We start from the raw sequence: 20,139 nt of genomic DNA on the forward strand, positions 1-20,139 counted from the left end.
GGAAGTCTGCATTATTGACTTCCCGGTTGCAATAATAACAACCTATCTCCTAGCATTTGTTTACCTATTATTATTATCATTGCCAAGGCCATGTGGCAACATGTACAGTTATAGCATCTTCATTTTACCAGCATTGCTGTAGCAAAATAATCCTGCAGCAGCGTTTAGTCCATGACGTTGCTTGATCGGTGGTTAGGCTTTTAGCTGGACAAAAGTAGGCTACATGAGAAGTCTAATACTGTTAATATAACCGTGTGTTAGTGTGGATTTTCACTGAATTTATGTACATCACCAAGGCTCATCTGTATTTCTTGTGGTCCAGGATCCGAGTTTGGCAAACTCTGGTCTGTGACACAGTCCATACGCACCAGATAACAGCAAGGTCACTATGTTAACGGTGAAACACATGACAGACACAGCTCACTATACGTTGATTCGCAATAGATATTTATTTAGTACTTATTGTAAATATTGATTGTAATTGTTTTTACATGAGTATATATTCATTCTCAATAGCTGGTGACAGGGAGTACAGTGGGAGAGAGGAAGAGAGAGGGAGAGGAAACATTTTGAAGATGAGAAAGAACTGAAGAGGAGGAATACAGAAAGGAGTGGGAGGGTTTGAAGAAAGGAACGAAATAGAAAAGAAACACCGGAGATGGGGAAGAGATAATATCAGAGGTGGAAAAAAAGAGAGATAGGCTACTGAGAAGTCTGGACAAGAATTCCCAAGATGAGCTATATGTAATCCAAGTCTCCTGTCATCAGAGTCCAAATACACCATCATGCAATCTGCTTTGTCCTTCTGTTTGTAACTTCTCTGATCCAACCCAAGAGGGTGGAGTTAAAACAGTGATATGCAATTTCCAAGCGTTGCTGACATGATAACACAAAAGGTGATGTCTACACCTATGTTTTGATTGTCAGTGAAGTAGTTAATGACTGTCAACTCTATGAGTAGCTACTAACACAATCTGTGGGAGGTTCTCTTTTCATGCATTTCCAGCATTTAAAAAATGTATATATTTTTTAAAATTGAAACCTTACTTAACTAGGCAAGTCAGTTAAGAATCATCAAATCAATATCAAATCAAATCAAATCAAATTTATTTATATAGCCCTTCGTACATCAGCTGATATCTCAAAGTGCTGTACAGAAACCCAGCCTAAAACCCCAAACAGCAAGCAATGCAGGTGTAGAAGCACGGTGGCTAGGAAAAACTCCCTAGAAAGGCCGGAACCTAGGAAGAAACCTAGAGAGGAACCAGGCTATGTGGGGTGGCCAGTCCTCTTCTGACTGTGCCGTGTGGAGATTATAACAGAACATGGCCAAGATGTTCAAATGTTCATAAATGACCAGCATGGTCGAATAATAATAAGGCAGAACAGTTGAAACTGGAGCAGCAGCACAGTCAGGTGGAAGTTGAAACTGGAGCAGCAGCATGGCCAGGTGGACTGGGGACAGCAAGGAGTCATCATGTCAGGTAGTCCTGGGGCATGGTCCTAGGGCTCAGGTCCTCCGAGAGAGAGAGAGAAAGAAAGAGAGAAGGAGAGAATTAGAGAACGCACACTTAGATTCACACAGGACACCGAATAGGACAGGAGAAGTACTCCAGATATAACGAACTAACCCCAGCCCCCCGACACATAAACTACTGCAGCATAAATACTGGAGGCTGAGACAGGAGGGGTCAGGAGACACTGTGGCCCCATCCGAGGACACCCCCAGACAGGGCCAAACAGGAAGGATATAACCCCACCCACTTTGCCAAAGCACAGCCCCCACACCACTAGAGGGATATCTTCAACCACCAACTTACCATCCTGAGACAAGGCTGAGTATAGCCCACAAAGATCTCCGCCACGGCACAACCCAAGGGGGGGCGCCAACCCAGACAGGATGACCACCATAGTGAATCAACCCATTCAGGTGACGCACCCCCTCCAGGGACGGCATGAGAGAGTCCCAGTAAGCCAGTGACTCAGCCCCTGTAATAGGGTTAGAGGCAGAGAATCCCAGTGGAAAGAGGGGAACCGGCCAGGCAGAGACAGCAAGGGCGGTTCGTTGCTCCAGAGCCTTTCTGTTCACCTTCCCACTCCTGGGCCAGACTACACTCAATCATATGACCCACTGAAGAGATGAGTCTTCAGTAAAGACTTAAAGGTTGAGACCAAGTTTGCGTCTCTGACATGGGTAGGCAGACCGTTCCATAAAAATGGAGCTCTATAGAAGAAAGCCCTGCCTCCAGCTGTTTGCTTAGAAATTCTAGGGACAATTCGGAGGTCTGCGTCTTGTGACCGTAGCGTACGTGTAGGTATGTACGGCAGGACCAAATCAGAGAGATAGGTAGGAGCAAGCCCATGTAATGCTTTGTAGGTTAGCAGTAAAACCTTGAAATCAGCCCTTGCTTTGACAGGAAGCCAGTGTAGAGAGGCTAGCACTGGAGTAATATGATCAAATTTTTTGGTTCTAGTCAGGATTCTAGCAGCCGTATTTAGCACTAACTGAAGTTTATTTAGTGCTTTATCCGGGTAGCCGGAAAATAGAGCATTGCAGTAGTCTAACCTAGAAGTGACAAAAGCATGGATTAATTTTTCTGCATCATTTTTGGACAGAAAGTTTCTGATTTTTGCAATGTTACGTAGATGGAAAAAAAGCTGTCCTCGAAATGGTCTTGATATGTTCTTCAAAAGAGAGATCAGGGTCCAGAGTAATGCCGAGGTCCTTCACAGTTTTATTTGAGACGACTGTACAACCATTAAGATTAATTGTCAAATTCAACAGATTCAATATCAAATCAAATTTCTTTATAATATTTTACAATATTCTTTATAATTTCTTCGTACATATGCTGATATCTCAAAGTGCTGTACAGAAACCCAGCTACACCCATCAACATTAACGATCACCACTTAGCTGACAGTTCTGATTAACAGAAAACCTAGGAATGCACTCACTGTCTTATCTAAAAACCCCAGAGCTCAGTTTCGTCGGTTCAACCATAGGTTAACGACCTTATCTGTTTACACAGTCCACTTTTTTCTTCCTAGTTGGAATGGTGTTCATTAACTTTAATTACTCCTTGTCTGTGTCACACAATCCCATTTTATGAACTCATATTATTAAATCAGATATAATAAAACAGAGTATAAGTTTACTTAGTTACAGTTCTATTTGAAATGGGGATATTGTTTATTCATTTATTCAAGCGCTCCAGCTATGTTCTGGTGGAAGAGAAGATCTGGAGGTTGGGGGTGGATCGGCCACACCATCCAAACGCCCCCCTCCAACATCACCAGGCAAGCTGTATCCTAGAACCCACAAAGGAAAAGAGTCCCCAAGAAACACCTGGAGGTGGGAGCTGAAGGAAGATACAAGGAAAACCAACATGAGGTGGAAGCAGCTGGAGAATACTGCCCAGAACAGAGTGCAATGGAGAGCAGTCATCATTGGTCTATGCTCCTGAAGGAGCGATGGGCCTGACCAATGAAATGGAAGTTTTGCCTCTGCTGTTCATCTCAGTTTGTCTTTAATTTTACTGTCTCTACCAGGGTTTCCCAACTCTTTCCTCGAAGCCCCAGATGGTTCACTTTTTTGTTTTAACCCTAAACTGGCACACTTGATTCAGTTAAAAGCTCGATTAGTTGACTAATTGAATCGGGTGTGCCAGTTTAGGGTTAACAACACAAATGTAAATGTCTGGGGGAGCCCGAGGAGAGGGTTGGGGAAACTCTGCTCTATACCCCTCAAATCTGGCTCTCGATGCCAGGTGGGTGCAATTAATTCAGGTAGAACAGAACCAGCAGTAGTCTGGACTTCCATGGGATAAGATTTAAACAGCCCTGGTCTATACAGTACGTGTTAGTTTAATCCACAAAATACTAAGTGCATTACCATCCACCACAACTGGATGAGGAAGTAAAGGATTAATTTATGGTTAAGTATCTTGGCCAAGGGTACACTCTGAACTACCATCTCCATGTGGTCATACGTCGAGCTCTTGGCTGCAGACACCCTAGTTGGCTTGGGTTTACAGTTGAGGAGTGACCTCTGCCTAACCTCCCTAACAAAGAATCACACACTCATGCATGCACACACACACACACACACACACACACACACACACACACACACACACACACACACACACACACACACACACACACACACACACACACACACACACATTCTCTCTCTTTCACAGGCGTGCACTTTAAGAATGCATCTATAATAGGATATAACCACTGCCAAAATGAAGCAAAGAGACCAAGGTTAGAAGTGAAATTAGTATTAGGAAATAAAATGGCACTACTTTACATGGTGTTGCCACAGTATCAGATACATCTAATCCAATCTAGTATCTAATCCAAAGGTCACATACGAATAATGTGTGTGTGTGTGTGTTTGTGTGTGTTTGTGTGTTAGAAATCAGGCCTACCACTGTGTCGTCTGCAAACTTGATGACTGAGTTGAAGAAGTGCGTGGCCACGCAGTCATGGGTGAACAGGGAGTACAGGAGGGGGCTGAGGTTTATCAGACAGTGAGCGACTTTAAGAATGCATCTATAATAGGATATAACCGCTGCCAAAATGAAGCAAAGAGACCAAGGTTAAGAAGTGACATTAATATTAGGAAATAAAATGGCACTACTTTACATGGTGTTGCTACAGTATCAGATACATCTAATCCAATCTAGTATCTAATCCAAAGGTCACATATACGAATAATGTGTGTGTGTGTGTGTGTGTGTGTGTGTGTGTGTGTGTGTGTGTGTGTGTGTGTGTGTAAAACCAGTGGCCGTCTGTGACTTTTAAGATGAGGGAGGATGATTGATAGCCTTATTTCTACTACAGCATAATGGATGACTGTCATTCATATTCCATTCACCCAGCTCAACGTAACATTGATAGGTTTAGACTATTACATGATGCTCAAATTTCCCCTGTACCCATCATGAGGTTACTACAACCTAGCCTATGAATTAAAGTTTACAACATAGGTGCACAGGTTGAGAGAATTTTGAATAATCAAGGTGACAGACAGTGACACATTCAACACTGCCTTACACATTCTGCTAATAGTTGCTTTGCCTCTTTTGTGACTGGCTTGCATTATCATTTTTATGCAGTGGTACATTATTCCTCTTAATGGATGTGTTCCTGTCCACAATGACTGATATTGAGGTGTGCCTAGTGTCATGATGTGCCCCCCCTCTCTCACTCTCTCTCCTACAACCAGGTTCTGTTATCTCAGGTTGTTACGGATACAAGTATCCTGTGTGTGTTTCTTTTCTCTCCTTCTCCCCTCACAGGTGAAAATCATCACTCCAATCAGTCACCAATCATCAATCATCAATCAGAAGACACACCTCCTCCTGTTTCCTACCCAATCACCGTTACTTTCCCTTTGTTTAAAAACCCTGTCAGTTGTTTGCTGTGGAGCGCAATCTCTCTGTAAATGCCATGTATGTAGATCTCTGTGTTTCACTCTCTCTTTGTGTCTTAACCTCTATTTTGTTTGAGCGCCTCCATATCACTTTGTCTTCACCTGTGAGTATTGTTTTTGGTTATGGTGTTTGTTTGCTGGTGGGAAAAGGGGGAACCAAGACAAGTCGCCCATGGGCATTCACTACCCGTAGGCAAACTTTGTTAAATACCCTAGTTAGAACTGGGCGGACCACCCACTCTATTTTTGGTTAGTTAGCTGTTGTTGAAATAGGCTAGTCTAGCTTAGGGGTGTTTTTGAATACTTATTATTTCTTTCCTTGGGTCCAGCTCAGCCCCTTTTCCTGCTCCACCCATTACCGTGTGTTTTCCAATAAACCCTGAGTTTGACGGTAGATTTCAGTAGTCGTGGTTATTTCGTTCTCACTTTTACTTTGTCACTATTATAAATTGCATGAGTTATGTTACGGGTCTCATTACCATCCCCCCCCTAGACTGTCGGGCCAAAAGGGATTCGTAACACCGGTCATAAATTCCTGACAAAGACAATATCCCCCTGGTCATGCAGAAAGAGAGGGAGAGAGCACAGAAAGAGGACAAAGGACTTCACTTGGCCGAACTCCTAAATCCCCAAAATGGAAGAATTAAACAATATTGCTACGTTTGAGAATGTGGGAATAGTCCGTGGACACTTAACTTCTTGGTGACGGGGCAGTATTTTCACGTCCGGATGAAATGCATGCCCAAATTTAACTGCCTGCTACTCATCTCCAGAGGATAGCATATGCATATTATTAGTAGATTTGGATAGAAAACACTCTGAAGTTTCTAAAACTGTTTGAAACATTTATTTTTTAGGTCACTCTTTTTTTCAATGAGTTTCATTGGGAATGCAGATTTCTAAGGGACCTTCTTGCAGGTCCTATAGCTTCCACTGGATGTCAACAGTCTTTAGAAATAGGTTGAGGTTTTTCCTTTGTGTAATGAAGAAGTACGGCCATCTTGAACGAGGGTAACTTGAAGTGTACTGTTTGATAGAGGCGCGTGACCAGAAAGCTACAGTTTGTTTTCTTCCTGTATTGAACACAGATCATCCCGTCTTCAATTTAATCGATTATTTACGTTAAAAAAGACCTAAAGTAGTTTGAAATGTTTTGGCAAAGTTTACAGGTAACTTTTGAGATATTTTGTAGTCACGTTGAAAAGTTGGATCCGCGCAAGTTGGAACTGTGTTTATGGGACATATTGGAGTGCCAACAAAAGAAGCTCGTCAAAGATAAGGCAGGAATTATATATTTATTTCTGCGTTTTGTGACCCGCCTGCAGGGTTGAAATATGCTTTTCTCTCTTTGTTTACGGAGGTGCTATCCTCAGATAATAGCATCGTTTGCTTTTGCCGAAAAGCCTTTTTGAAATCTGACACGTTGGCTGGATTCACAACACGTGTAGCTTTAATTTGGTGTCTTACATGTGTGATTTAATGAAAGTTTGATTTTTGTAGTAATATATTTGAATTTGGCGCTCTGCATTTTCCCTGGCTTTTGGCCAGATATCCCAGAGAGGTTAAGGGACAGTTGTGACGAGTGTGTTTCATTTCGTGATCTCATGAGGTACAGGAAACACCCTAGGTCTGAAGCCCACCGTTTGCACCTGGGGCCTGGACTTCCTGACAGGCTGCCTCCAGGTGGTGAAGGTAGGAAACAACATCTCCACTTCGCTGATCCTCAACACTGGGGCCCCACAAAGATGTGTGCTCAGCACCCTCCTGTACTCCCTGTTCATCCATGACTGCGTGGCCACACACGCCTCCTACTCAATCTTAAAATTTGCAGATGAGACAACAGTAGTAGGCCTGATTACCAACAATGATGAGACAGCTTACAGGGAGGAGGTGAGGGCCCTGGGAGTGTGGTGCCAGGAAAATAACCTCTCCCCCAACATCAATAAAACTAAGGATCTGATCGCGGACTTCAGGAAACAGCAGAGGGGACATCGACGGGACCGCAGTGGAGAAGGTGGAAAGTTTCAAGTTCCTCGGTGTACACATCACTGACAAACTGAAATGGTCCACCCACACAGACAGTGTGGTGAAGAAGGCGCAACAGTGCCTCTTCAACCTCAGGAGGCTGAATAAATTTGGCTTGGCACCGAGAACACTCACAAACTTTAATAGGGATGCACAATTGAGAGCATCCTGTTGGGCTGTATCACCGCCTGGTACGGCAGGGCTCTCGAGGGTGGTGTGGTCTGCCCAACACAGCACCGGGGGCAAGCTACCAGAGTTCCAGGACACCTACAGCACCTGATGTCACAGTAAGGCCAAAAATATCGTCAAGGACAACAACCACCCGAGCCACTGCCTGTTCACCCCGCTATCATCCAGAAGTTGAGGTCAATACAGGTGCATCAAAGCTGGGACCGAGAGATTGAAAAACAGCTTCTATCTCAAGGCCATCAGACTGGTAAATAGTGTCATGGAAAATTGCAAGATTATGTTATAATGCTTGTGTTACATAATAATAGTTGTTACATTCGACAGAATAGAGTATTGTGTGTGTGTGTGTGTGTGTGTGTGTTCCACTGAGGATGGGCCTCTGAGATAGCACTGATAGAGGAGATTTACGATGTCTTTGGGTGATAAACCCTAAAGAGCATTCCAGAGAACATTAGCTAATGGTTCTGTTCTATCGTAACCAGGGAGAAACAGTTCCCTTCTGGAGTAAGGGGGCCAGACTAGTCTTTACAATGAGAACTGTTGACACAGCAGTAACTGTCTGCTATGTTTTATATATCTTTCATACAAATCTTAACCTTTTGAACTGTTCCTAAGATCTGTGGTTCGTCAGTGTAAGTTGAGAGTGGTGTATCTTGGCTATAAAAGATCTTTGAACTTTTCTGTAGTCACTTCTCAATGGTTCATTAGAAATAGTGAATTGTTGAAAGTCAAATGCTACTGCAAAGCTTATTATTATTAAAGATGTAGTAAAAGTATAACTCTGACTGGTGTGTAGTTTGTAACTCTCCTCATTTGGTGAAGCAGAAATATGCCACCACAATAGCTACCACTAGCACATTAGAGGCTGCTGCCTATATACTGTACATAGACTTGGAATCACTGGCCAATTTATTAATGGAACACTTTAAAAATGTTTACACATTTTGTATTACTCATCTCACTCATTTCATGTATATACTGTATTCTGTCCTACTCTACTCATCCAAATATTTCTATATTCTTAATTGCATTCCTTGACTTTAGATTGTGTGTATTGTTATATATTACTGCACTGTTGGAGCTAGACACACAAGCATTTCACTACATCTGCAATAATATCTGCTATACATGTTTGTGATGAATAAAATGTGATTTCATTTGATTTGTAAATAAGGTATTTATTTTTGTTTTTTTATTGTTAATACATTTCAAACATTTCTTAACCTGTTTTCGCTTTGTCATTATGGGGTATTGCGTGTACATTGATGAGGGGGAAAAAACCCTATCAGAACAAGGCTGAAATGTAACAATGTGGAAAACGGGAAGGGGTCTGAATACTTTCCGAATGCACTGTAAGGTTATGCGTAAGAACGCAACTGCACTGAAATGAATAGCCTGATTCAATGCGATTCTCCTGAATAAAAAATATTAAAGTTGATCTGTTAAGCTGTTAGGTCTGAATAGACCCATACAGCTTCCATACCGATTCTTTCTTTTTGGTCTTTTGCTATAGGCATTCCAAATTGCAGATCATTTAATAAAACAACCATATTTTCTGTGTGATAATGACACCTACTTTTCATTTAAAAGTGAATGTTTTCATAAGCCTTTAGGCCTACCAAGAGGCCATGATGAGGTTGAACAAGGCCTTCGATAGTCTACTAGCCTATGTAGAAATAATCCCCTCAATTCAAGCCCTGCATTGTAATAGCCTAGATCGCTTTTAGCCCATCTCTATAACAAGGGTTAGGCCTATATCCTCACATACCCCCTCAATTCAAGCCGTGCTTTTAACCATAAGACATCTCCACAGAAATTGATAGGTTAAGGATTGCATGTTGACTGTGATAGTGTCTGTTAAACCATTAAACTTGTGGTGACCTGGGAACTGGGGGGAAAAATGAGGTCGAATCATGCCACCAGTGATTTTCAGGTCAGAGAAAGATGCCAGAGTTTCTGAATTGGAATTCTGAGTTAGATGACCGTTCAAAACTATTTTTCCCAGTCAGAGCTAATTTTTTTCTGAGGTCCTAGTTGTCTTCACACTGACGTTGGAAGTCAGAGATTGCCGAGTTACAAGTTGTTTGAATTACGCCACTAGAGACCTGACCGCAGGAATGTCCACCAGAGTTGTTTCCAGATAATTTAATAATTCATGTCTCTACCATAAGCCACCTCCAACGCTGTTTTAGAGAATTTGTCACTACGTCCAACCGGCCTCACAACCGGAGGCCATGTGTAACCACACCATACCAGGTCTCCACGTCCGGCTTCTTCACCTGTGGGATCGTCTGAGACCAGCCACCCAGACAGCTGATGAAAATTGAATTTTATAAATGGAAATACCATGATACCATAGATACCATGACAAGATCCTGAGGCCCATTGTTTTGCAATTAATCTGCCGCCATCCCATCATGTTTCAGCATGATAATGCCCCAAGAATCTGTACACAATTCCTGAAGCTGAAAATGTACCAGTTTTTCCATGGCCTGCATACTCCCCAGACACGTCATCCACTGAGCATGTTTGGGATTCTCTGGATTGACTTGTATGACAGCGAGTTCCAGTTCCCCGCTGTAGTATCTGGGATCTACATCTGTTTATATTAATTACTATGCTGTTACTAAGTAGTAATGTATTACGGCAGTGTTACGTTAGTACACCTAATAGGAAATGCGCATGCGCACTAGGGCGCCGGGAACTGTAGAGCACGAGGGGTTTTGACTAAAGGAAAACTAACTGTACATCCAGTCTCCTGCCTGGTCATTTCTCCACAACACAAATATTACAGTGGTGATGAGATTAAACTACATAAACAGACATTGCTTGAAGGGAAGAATGTTGCGTGAGTAATGAAACTCAAAATAATTATGTAATTCGTCAGTTATTTTTATTTTCTTTCGCCAGTAGAGAAGGCTAAGCACTGCTAGTAGGTACAGTATTCAGGAGCTGCCAAGTAGCAAGACTATTGGCGTCCAGAATAGCGACACTGCCCTCTGGTGGTTAAAAAAAACTGTCATTGAACCCATTGAAATTAGGCGATCTCAGTGGAGAAATATTGTCAGAAAAAAGGAAGAAGGAACGTAACACGGTGTGTACATTATTACAAATGAGTGCAGTGAATGAAGTAATTGCAGAAACTTCTGAAGTGAAGAATTAGATGAAAATTCAGAAAAAAAGAAAAATACAAGGAATAAGGAAACTGAACAATTAACTGTGAAAATGGCAACCATTGGTCGAGTACCAGAGTTTGAGGCTACAAAAAAGGATTTTGATTCCTATTTGGAGCATTTTGAGCGTTGGCTGGCTGCAAATGAAATCAAAGATGAAAAGAAAGCAGACGTATTTCTCAGTGTTTTGGGTCCAACTGAGTATGGATTGCTGAAAGGTCTCATTGAACCAATGAAAGCAGTGGAGTTGAACTATGCAGAACTGACTGAAATTCTTTCAAGGTATTTCAAGCCTAAGCCAATTCTCATTGCAGAACGTTTCAGATTTTACCAACGTCACCAGAGTCAAGGGGAAACCGTGGCTGACTACATCCTGCTTTGAAAAGGCTGGCAAGTACATGTGAGAGTGCACGATTTCTTGATGATGCTCTCCGAGACAAGTTTGTATGTGGTCTCACAGGTGTAATATATCCCAGAAGGCTTCTGTCAGAGAAGGACCTGACCTTTAAGAAAGCCTGTGATAGAGCACTTGGACTCGAGCTTAACCACTGAATGCCAGAAAGGTGTTCACAAGGTCAGTGATGCACGTGGTGAAAAAGGCTCACAAAAGTCACACTTTTCTCATTCCCGTCCTCAAGGTTACACAAGAACAAAGCAGCCCACATCTCAAAGGTCTAAGCCAAGTTGCTACAGATGTTGGGGAGATAATCATCAGCACAATTCGATGTCGATTCCAAAATGAAAAGTGCCACAATTGTGGAAAGGTTGGACATTTACAGAGAGTGTGTAAAGCCTCGAAACGCAAAAGCCAAGAGCACACAAAGTGTCAGACGCAGCACAAGAAGAGGAAGGTACAACTGAAACAGTAGTGGAACTGTTCACAGTGTACACAGCTCAACAACTAAAAGATGGAATCTATCTCAGCATGGAGTTAGCGGGAAAACCAGTAAAAATGCAGCTGGACACCGGAGCGTCTGTATCTCTGGTTCCAGAGAGACTGTACAAAGAAAAACCAAAAGAATGCCCTCTTCAGCCCGCGTCCATCCGCCTTTCTTCATACACTGGTGACACTATTCCTGTGTTAGGGCAGATCCAGGTACCAGTCCGGTATGAGGGGAAGGAGTGGACACTATCGCTTGTCATTGTTAAAGGAGAAAAATCAGCCTTGCTAGGCAGAAACTGGCTACAAAAGATCAAGTTGAACTGGGGAGAAATCTTCAGTCTGAGAAATGACAAACCAGTGAGTCAGGATATACTCACTAACATGCTGGAGACGCACAAAGAACTTTTCAAAGATGGCTACGGTGAAATACAAGACTTCACAGCAAAAGTCAGAGTGCAAGAAGGAACCAAGCTTATCTTTCACAAACCACGTCCAGTTCCCTATGCTCTTAAGGAAGCAGTAGAGAAGGAACTGGACCGCCTACAGAAGAATAACATAATCACGAAAGTAGCGAGGAGCGACTGGGCTCCGATTGTTGTAGTCACAAAGAAAGACAAGACCGTCAGAATGTGCGGTGACTACAAGGTCACAGTAAATCGCTGCATACTACCAGAGGAATATCCACTACCAAACGCTGAAGATCTGTTTGCCACTCTAGCTGGTGGGGAGGTTTTCAGTAAGCTGGACCTGGCATTCGCTTATCAGCAACTGAAGCTGGATCCAGAGTCAGAACAGTATCTGACCATCAATACACACAAGGGACTATTCAGATTCAATTGCTTGGCCTATGGAATCTCGACAGCTCCAGCGATATTCCAACACACAATGGATTAGATCTTGGATGGTATAGACAATGTTGTGTGCTTCATGGATGACATCCTCGTGTCAGCACCAACCATTGGAGAGCACCTTGTAGTGCTGGACAAAGTGATGTCAAGACTGGAGAAATACGGAGTGAGAATGAAATGCAGCAAGTGTGAGTTCCTCCAGGACTCAGTGGAGTATCTCGGATACAAGATTGATGCACAAGGCCTGCCCCTAACCAACAGCAAGGTGGAAGCAATCGTTAACGCACCAGCACCCACAAATATCTCAGAGCTGAGGTCATTTTTGGGGCTCCTGAACTATTACGGAAAGTTTGTGGCAAACTTGTCCACATTGTTGCATCCGCTCCACCAACTGCTGCAGGTTGATACAAAGTGGAATTGGTCCCCACAATGCAAAGAAGCATTCAAGGCTTGCAAACAGCGTCTGCTAAAGAGCAAGTGGCTTTCCCACTACGACACAGAGATGAAGCTGAGACTCGCGTGTGATGCATCTCCATACGGAGTAGGAGCCGTCATCTCACATGTTCTACCGTCAGGTGAAGAACACCCTATTGCATTTGCATCACGGACTCTGTCACGTATTGAGAAAAATTATGCTTAAATTGAGAAGGAAGCCCTGAGCATAATATTCGGAGTGAAGAAGTTTCTCAAATACCTCTACGGAAGGAAGTTCCAACTGCTAACAGATCACAAGCCTCTGTTAGCCATCCTTGGACCAAAATTAGCTATACCAACCCTTGCTGAACTTCGAATGCAACGTTGGGCTCTGATATTGTTAGCCTACGACTAAGAGATTGAGTACAGACGATCCAGTGATCACGCAAATGCCGATGCACTATCGAGACTACCATACAATAGTGACTCCGACAGTGAAGATGATAGAGCAGTCATCCAGATCTCTCTCATTGACAAACTGCCCATATCTGCTTCAGATATAGCAGAGGAAACAAGGAAAGACCCAATGCTTTCCAAAGTCTTGGACTTAACATTAGGCGGTTGGCCAACCTTCGTAAATGACGATAACCTTCGTCCATTCATCGACAAGAAAGACCAGTTGTCCACTGATCAAGGATGTGTTCTGTGGGGATCAAGGGTGGTGGTACCTCACAAATTCCAGAGGAGACTCCTATCTGACCTGCATGAGGGACATCCAGGGATCACTCGAATGAAAGCACTCGCTCGCAGTTATCTGTGGTGGCCTGGACTGGATCAGGACATTCAACAGCATGTAGGCCACTGCTCACCTTGTGAAGCTGTTCGCAACAAGCCTGCTGCTGCGCCTCTTCATCCATGGTCCTGGGCTGCTACACCTTGGGAACGCATCCATGTGGATTACGCCGGGATTGACAAGCAACATTTCCTTGTTGTTGTTGATGTCCATTCCAAGTGGATGGAAGTGTTCCCTACTCAACTGACAGCTGAGAAGACCATCAATCTCCTCAGACACCTGTTCGCATCCTTTGGACTAGTCAAGGAGCTCGTATCGGACAATGGCCCTTCTTTCACGTCAAACGATTTTGAAATGTTTCTCAAGAACAACGGAGTAAGGCACATCCTGTCACCACCTTACCATCCGGCATCAAATGGAGCAGCAGAGAGAGCCGTGCAAACCTTTAAGAAGGCCTGGACTAGACTCCAGTAAGTCTTCAGTCTGTGCCCACCCACCAAAGGCTTCCCCGGTTACTGTTTTCTTACCGTAACACACCACACACAGTAACGGAACGTACACCAGCTGAACTGTTTCTGAAATGCCAACCACGTACCCACCTAACATTGTTGAAACCAGACTTGTCAAGCACTGTGGCAAAGCACCAGCTACAGCAGAAGAAAGCTCATGACAGACACTCAAAGACTGTCAGAGAATTCAAAGAGGAAGAGAGGGTGATGGTACGTGATTTCAGACACCCCAAGCGCCTGTGGAACTCAGGTGTGATCTTGCAACGCAGAGGACCTTTGACTTACCAAGTCCAAATTGGTCATCGCCAGGTCAACGTTCATATGGATCATCTGCTACGGTCCAACGCCCCAGCAGAGACATGCCGAGAGAACAAGAACAATAACGACCCCCAGGACTATTCTCCTGACTGTGGACGTACGGGAGAGACAGAGCCTGACCTTCCACCCGAACCTGGCCCACCACAGGAAGCTCAGGAGGAGCTGAGATATCCTATTCGACAGCGAAGGGCACCTCAAAAGCTTGACCTGTGAGTTGAGCTGGTTAAGGAGGTAACAGATAAAAGTAAAACAGTAAAACAAACAAACACTTTAATATGTCCTAGATAAAAGGAAAGAAAAAGGACATTACCTGGGTTAGTTATTAGGACACAAACTACATCTTCGGGGCAGAATAATTCCCTGGATTTGTGCTGGGCTCTGAAAAGTCTGTTTCAACCCAGTAGTTGAAAAATGTTTAAGAATGCATTGTTCAGATATTGCATTAGTAGTTACCTAACATATTTACCTTGTTCTCTGGGGGTTAAACACTATGGGGGAGGAGTGTAGTATCTGGGATCTACATCTGTTTATATTAGTTACTGTGCTGTTACTAAGCAGTAATGTATTACGGCAGTGTTACGTTACTACACCTAATAGGAAATGCACATGCGCACTAGGGTGCCGGGAACTGTAGAGCACGAGGGGTTTTGACTAAACGAAAACCAACTGTACTCCCGTCTCCTGCCTGGTCATTTCTCCACAACACAAATATTACACCCGCCAATATCCAGTAACTTTGCACAGGCATTGATGAGGAGTGAGACAACATTCCACAGACCACAATCAACAGCCTGATCAACTCTATGCGAAGGAGATGTGTCATGCTGCATGAGGCAAATGGTGGTCACACCAGATATTGATTGGTTTGATGATCCACTTCTCTTATTTTTTAAGGTATCTGTGACCAACAAATGCATGTCTATATTCCCAGTCATGTGAAATCCATAGATTAGGGCCCTAATGAATGTATTTCAATTGACTGATTTCCTTATATGAACAGTAGCTCAGTAAAATCTTTCACATTGTTTCATGTTGCGCTTTAAAAAAAGTAAATCTGGCACACTCAAAATAGTATAATATGTTATGTATAACGCGAACGGCTAGCAACCCAAAGGTTGCGTGTTTGAATCTTATTGCGGACAACTTTAGCATTTGAGCTAATTAGTAATCTACTTACTACGTTGTAGCTACTTTGTAACTACTTAGCATGTTAGCTAACCCTTCCCCTAACCGTAACTTTAACCCTTTACCCTAACTCCTAAAGTTAACCCTAACCCCTAACCCTAAGCCCTAGCCAAGCCAACGTTACCAAGCTAGCTAATGTTAGCGTTAGTAACTTATCTACCTAGCCAACATTAGCCACAATAAATTGTTGAATGTTTTGAATTGAATGTTTTGCAAATTCGTAACATATCATCAGAATTGCCATTCGTAACATATCATATGAAATGAATGATGGACATCCACAAATGAATACATACGTAACATATGATACTCATTGGAGTGGTTTGCATTTACGTACAGAATAATACGAAATACTCTGAGACCAAGTAGCTTTTTGAAGTTCCCAGACTATATAAAATGTGGTGGTTGCAGCTCTGTTGAAATGGCTCAAACTTCAGCTTAAAATAGCCCTTAGCATATGATTAATTTCTATTGAAAAATGATTAGCCTGGAAATAGGAAAGGTTGCCTAACAGTTTGTCTCGGGTCCACCCACTGTTATTCAAAAACTTTCAAGGACTGTTTTCTCTTTGATATCTAGGCCTATTTAAACATGACAATGGGAAAAGTGACTAATTTGGGAACAGTTCACTACCTTCAAAATGGATCCATGATATCTTTTAATTTGTAGTCAGGGCTACTCTTGTACTCTTTTATAAGGAAATACGAACACAACATGTATAGAAGATAGTGATGAGTTTTAGTTCCACTTTTTAATTGAACCTTTGAATAAAAGTGGCTATCATTGCTACCGATAATTGAGGCTATAGAGTTAACAATTAATACGCCTACATTTTCAATATTTTGTTTTGTGTTTTTAAGGGATATGATAGTTTTGCAAAATCGTTTATTGCAAAATTACAAAACAACACATCCTTGAAAGCTCTAGGTAACAATGCTACAGAAGCTGAATTATTTCATTTAAAAAATAGCATCCCTAAAATACATTGACCTAGGCCAGGGCTCTCCAACCCTGTTCCTGGAAAGCTACCCACCTGTCGGTTTTCACAGGGTTGGAGAGCCCTGGTCTGAGCCCACCTGTCGGTTTCACACAGGGTTGGAGAGCCCTGGCCTGAGCCCACCTGTCAGTTTTCACAGGGTTGGAGAGCCCTGGTCTGAGCCCACCTTTCGGTTTTCACAGGGTTGGAGAGCCCTGGCCTGTGCCCTCCTGTCAGTTTTCACAGGGTTGGAGAGCCCTGGCCTGACCCCACCTGTCGGTTTTCACAGGGTTGGAGAGCCCTGGCCCGAGCCCACCTGTCGGTATTCACAGGGTTGGAGAGCCCTGGTCTGAGCCCACCTGTCGGTTTTCACAGGGTTGGAGAGCCCTGGCCTGAGCCCACTTGTCAGTTTTCACAGGGTTGGAGAGCCCTGGCCTGAGCCCACTTGTCAGTTTTCACAGGGTTGGAGAGCCCTGGCCTGAGCCCACTTGTCGGTTTTCACAGGGTTGGAGAGCCCTGGCCTGAGCCCACCTGTCGGTTTTCACAGGGTTGGAGAGCCCTGGCCTTAGCCCTCCGTTTCAAATATAAAACCTTTTTACAACTGTTCATTCTTCAGTGCCACAAAAGCTTCAATTCTTTCAATATATTCAAACAACTCCTTAGATAAATGTATTGCACCTCTGTCAAAAAGAGCATGAAGAGCTATCAGTGCTGCAACAATACATTTTAAATATGACTTTTAAAGCATTTAATATTATTATAACAAATAATCATTAATAGTTATGAACAGAATAACAATACATTCATAATAATAAGACAAAATACATTTAAAGAAAAAATGATATAAAAACATAATTTAGAATAACACTGTGTGGTGTGTAGAAACTATGCATCTGTGTGTGGTGTGTAGAAACTATGTATCTGTGTGTGGTGTGTATAAACTATGCATCTGTGTGTGGTGTGTAGAAACTATGCATCTGTGTGTGGTGTGTAGAAACTATGTATCTGTGTGTGGTGTGTATAAACTATGCATCTGTGTGTGGTGTGTAGAAACTGTGCATCTGTGTGTGGTGTGTAGAAACTATGTATCTGTGTGTGGTGTGTAAAAACTATGTATCTGTGTGTGGTGTGTATAAACTATGCATCTGTGTGTGGTGTGTAGAAACTGTGCATCTGTGTGTGGTGTGTAAAAACTATATCTGTGTGTGGTGTGTATAAACTATGCATCTGTGTGTGATGTGTAGAAACTATGCATCTGTGTGTGCCTTGTTATCCGGCTGCCTGACTGCTCCTGTGCAAATGTGTGGGGTCTCAGCAGATCTTGAGCTTGTCCAGGTTGAGACTGATCTTCTCCATGTACCTCTGCCCCTCCACCAGGCTCTGATAGACCGTCTTCAGGGCCTCTCCACCAGGCTTGGCCAGATCAGGGCAGCCCAGGACCTGGGACAAGGAGTGCACCCACCCCCGCATGCTGGACAAGTCTTCATACACCTGACCACACCTGCTGTCTTGCAGACTCTCCTCCAGACCCCCCAGGTGGACCCAGATGGAGGCCAGGCCCTCGATGGGGGGGTTCATGGGGTTGAACTCCATCTCCGGGGGAACGTTGAACTGAGGGAATGGAGGGAGAGTAGAGGGATTTGTATATTTGTTTTTCTTTTCTTTGCATTTATAAAATATGAAATAGTTTCATGGACATTTTAATCAGTAGACTTTGCATGATACTATGCTGAGCGAGTCAGTCAGCAAAATAGACCCTCATGTTTTCTTTAACCACAGCCATGTTTGACTCATACATGCACATACACATGCGCCCACACATTGCTATTAAGCGAAGGTCTGTAGTATACCCAACCATATTTCTATTGAACAAATTGATCCTACTCATGTCCGTTGACCACAGAATACTTTGACGTCATATCACTCATACAGAGTAGCTGAGTAAGAGGTGTGTGTGGTACCTCGGTCAGATAATTCTTTATGTGGACCAAAGTGATCATGGCCAGCAACTTGATGTTGTTCCTCATTTGGACGTCCCCGTTGAGGGGCCGACCCCGTTGAGGGTGACACACAGACACAGACACCACCAGGCCCAGGTAGAGAAGGACCACAGAGACATGCATCTTGTTTTATCTGGAGAACAATACAAATACCACGCTATTTAATATATAGTAATAAAATAAGATATAACATTTAGTAGACGGTTTTTCAAAATCAACCAAGTCATACAATTTAAAGGGGCAATCCGTAGTTGCATTAAATTCATGATATGTACCCATTGAAGAATATAGCTTTGAAATGCATTAGTCCAACTGTTGTACCTCATCAGAACCCAAAATATAAGCTTGTTTTACTCCAGTGTTCGATAATAACGTAAATGTAAACAACAGTATTTAGCCTCAAAACATGGTTCAAGTCTATTAGGTTTTTCCACCACAACCAAGACGCTGCACAGAAAATGTGCTTTAAAATGTTGAAGTTATTACATTTGCTTTCATGTAAAAATCATAAATAATCTGTAAAATCAAGAAAAAATAAAATGACTGAATATGTCTAAAGTTGAATGCAAGCATAATTCATGTGTTTCTTCAAAAACTTACCTTTGAGCTGTCATGCCACTCAAATATACATACTCGTCTTCAGAATCTCATGTCCTCTCTCCTCATCCACATCTGTCCCTTAGAGCTCTATCCCCATCACCCCCAGTCAGTGCTGGAGTCAAGTCTTACCTGGTGGTTGTGAGGCTGTGGTGGATGTGTGATAACCAGAAACATCCATGCCTCCATGCATGGTTCCCTGGCTTTATAGCTGTTGGAGCCCTGTCCGGTTGACTCACAGCCTGGGTGAATCATCATCACTGTGTCACCCCCAGGTCCTGGGCAGCTCCTCTCCTCCTACCCCCCCTAACCCCCACCTTCTTCCTCCATCCGGACCCAGCCCATGGGCCCAGACACACCCAGCCCGTCATGGTGCAGGTCAGGACATTCACATACATGTATTTATGCTCCCTGAAGAACCAACACACTGCACGGTGAAATGTTAAGCTCATGTCCAGACAGCCAGTTCATGTTTTTAAGTTGAGTTTTTTACCTATTAACAACGTCTCATTGTTTGTAAGGGTTGAAAGAGACCATGTGATGAAGTAATCCATAATAGATGCCAATTATCTAGTTATAGATCACTTTACTAATGAAGTAGATGATGACTCATTCTTTTATGTGAAAATGCATTACAATGGTGTGAGTTTGATTGTATTGGATCGATTTCCATAATTCAAATTTCAATAAAATACATTTATTGCTATAGGTAATTGTGTAATTTAGCAGTGAAATGGAATTGAATTGTGGATTAAACTGTGACACGTGGTGCACAATTTAGAA

General features: G+C 42.9%; 1 protein-coding gene across 1 annotated transcript; it reads right to left on the reverse strand.

The window, feature by feature from the left end:
- Positions 1-18,003: 18,003 nt before the first annotated feature.
- LOC121839791 lies at positions 18,004-19,176 on the reverse strand. Its single transcript, XM_042300485.1, has 2 exons — positions 18,721-19,176; positions 18,004-18,370 (listed from the first exon to the last, which is right to left on the reverse strand). Exons 1-2 carry the CDS (start codon positions 18,880-18,882, stop codon positions 18,071-18,073), a joined length of 462 nt encoding a protein of 153 aa, XP_042156419.1. The 5' UTR covers positions 18,883-19,176; the 3' UTR covers positions 18,004-18,070.
- Positions 19,177-20,139: the final 963 nt, after the last annotated feature.

Source organism: Oncorhynchus tshawytscha, linkage group LG17 (genome assembly GCF_018296145.1).
Source record: "Oncorhynchus tshawytscha isolate Ot180627B linkage group LG17, Otsh_v2.0, whole genome shotgun sequence".
Lineage (NCBI taxonomy): Eukaryota > Metazoa > Chordata > Actinopteri > Salmoniformes > Salmonidae > Oncorhynchus > Oncorhynchus tshawytscha.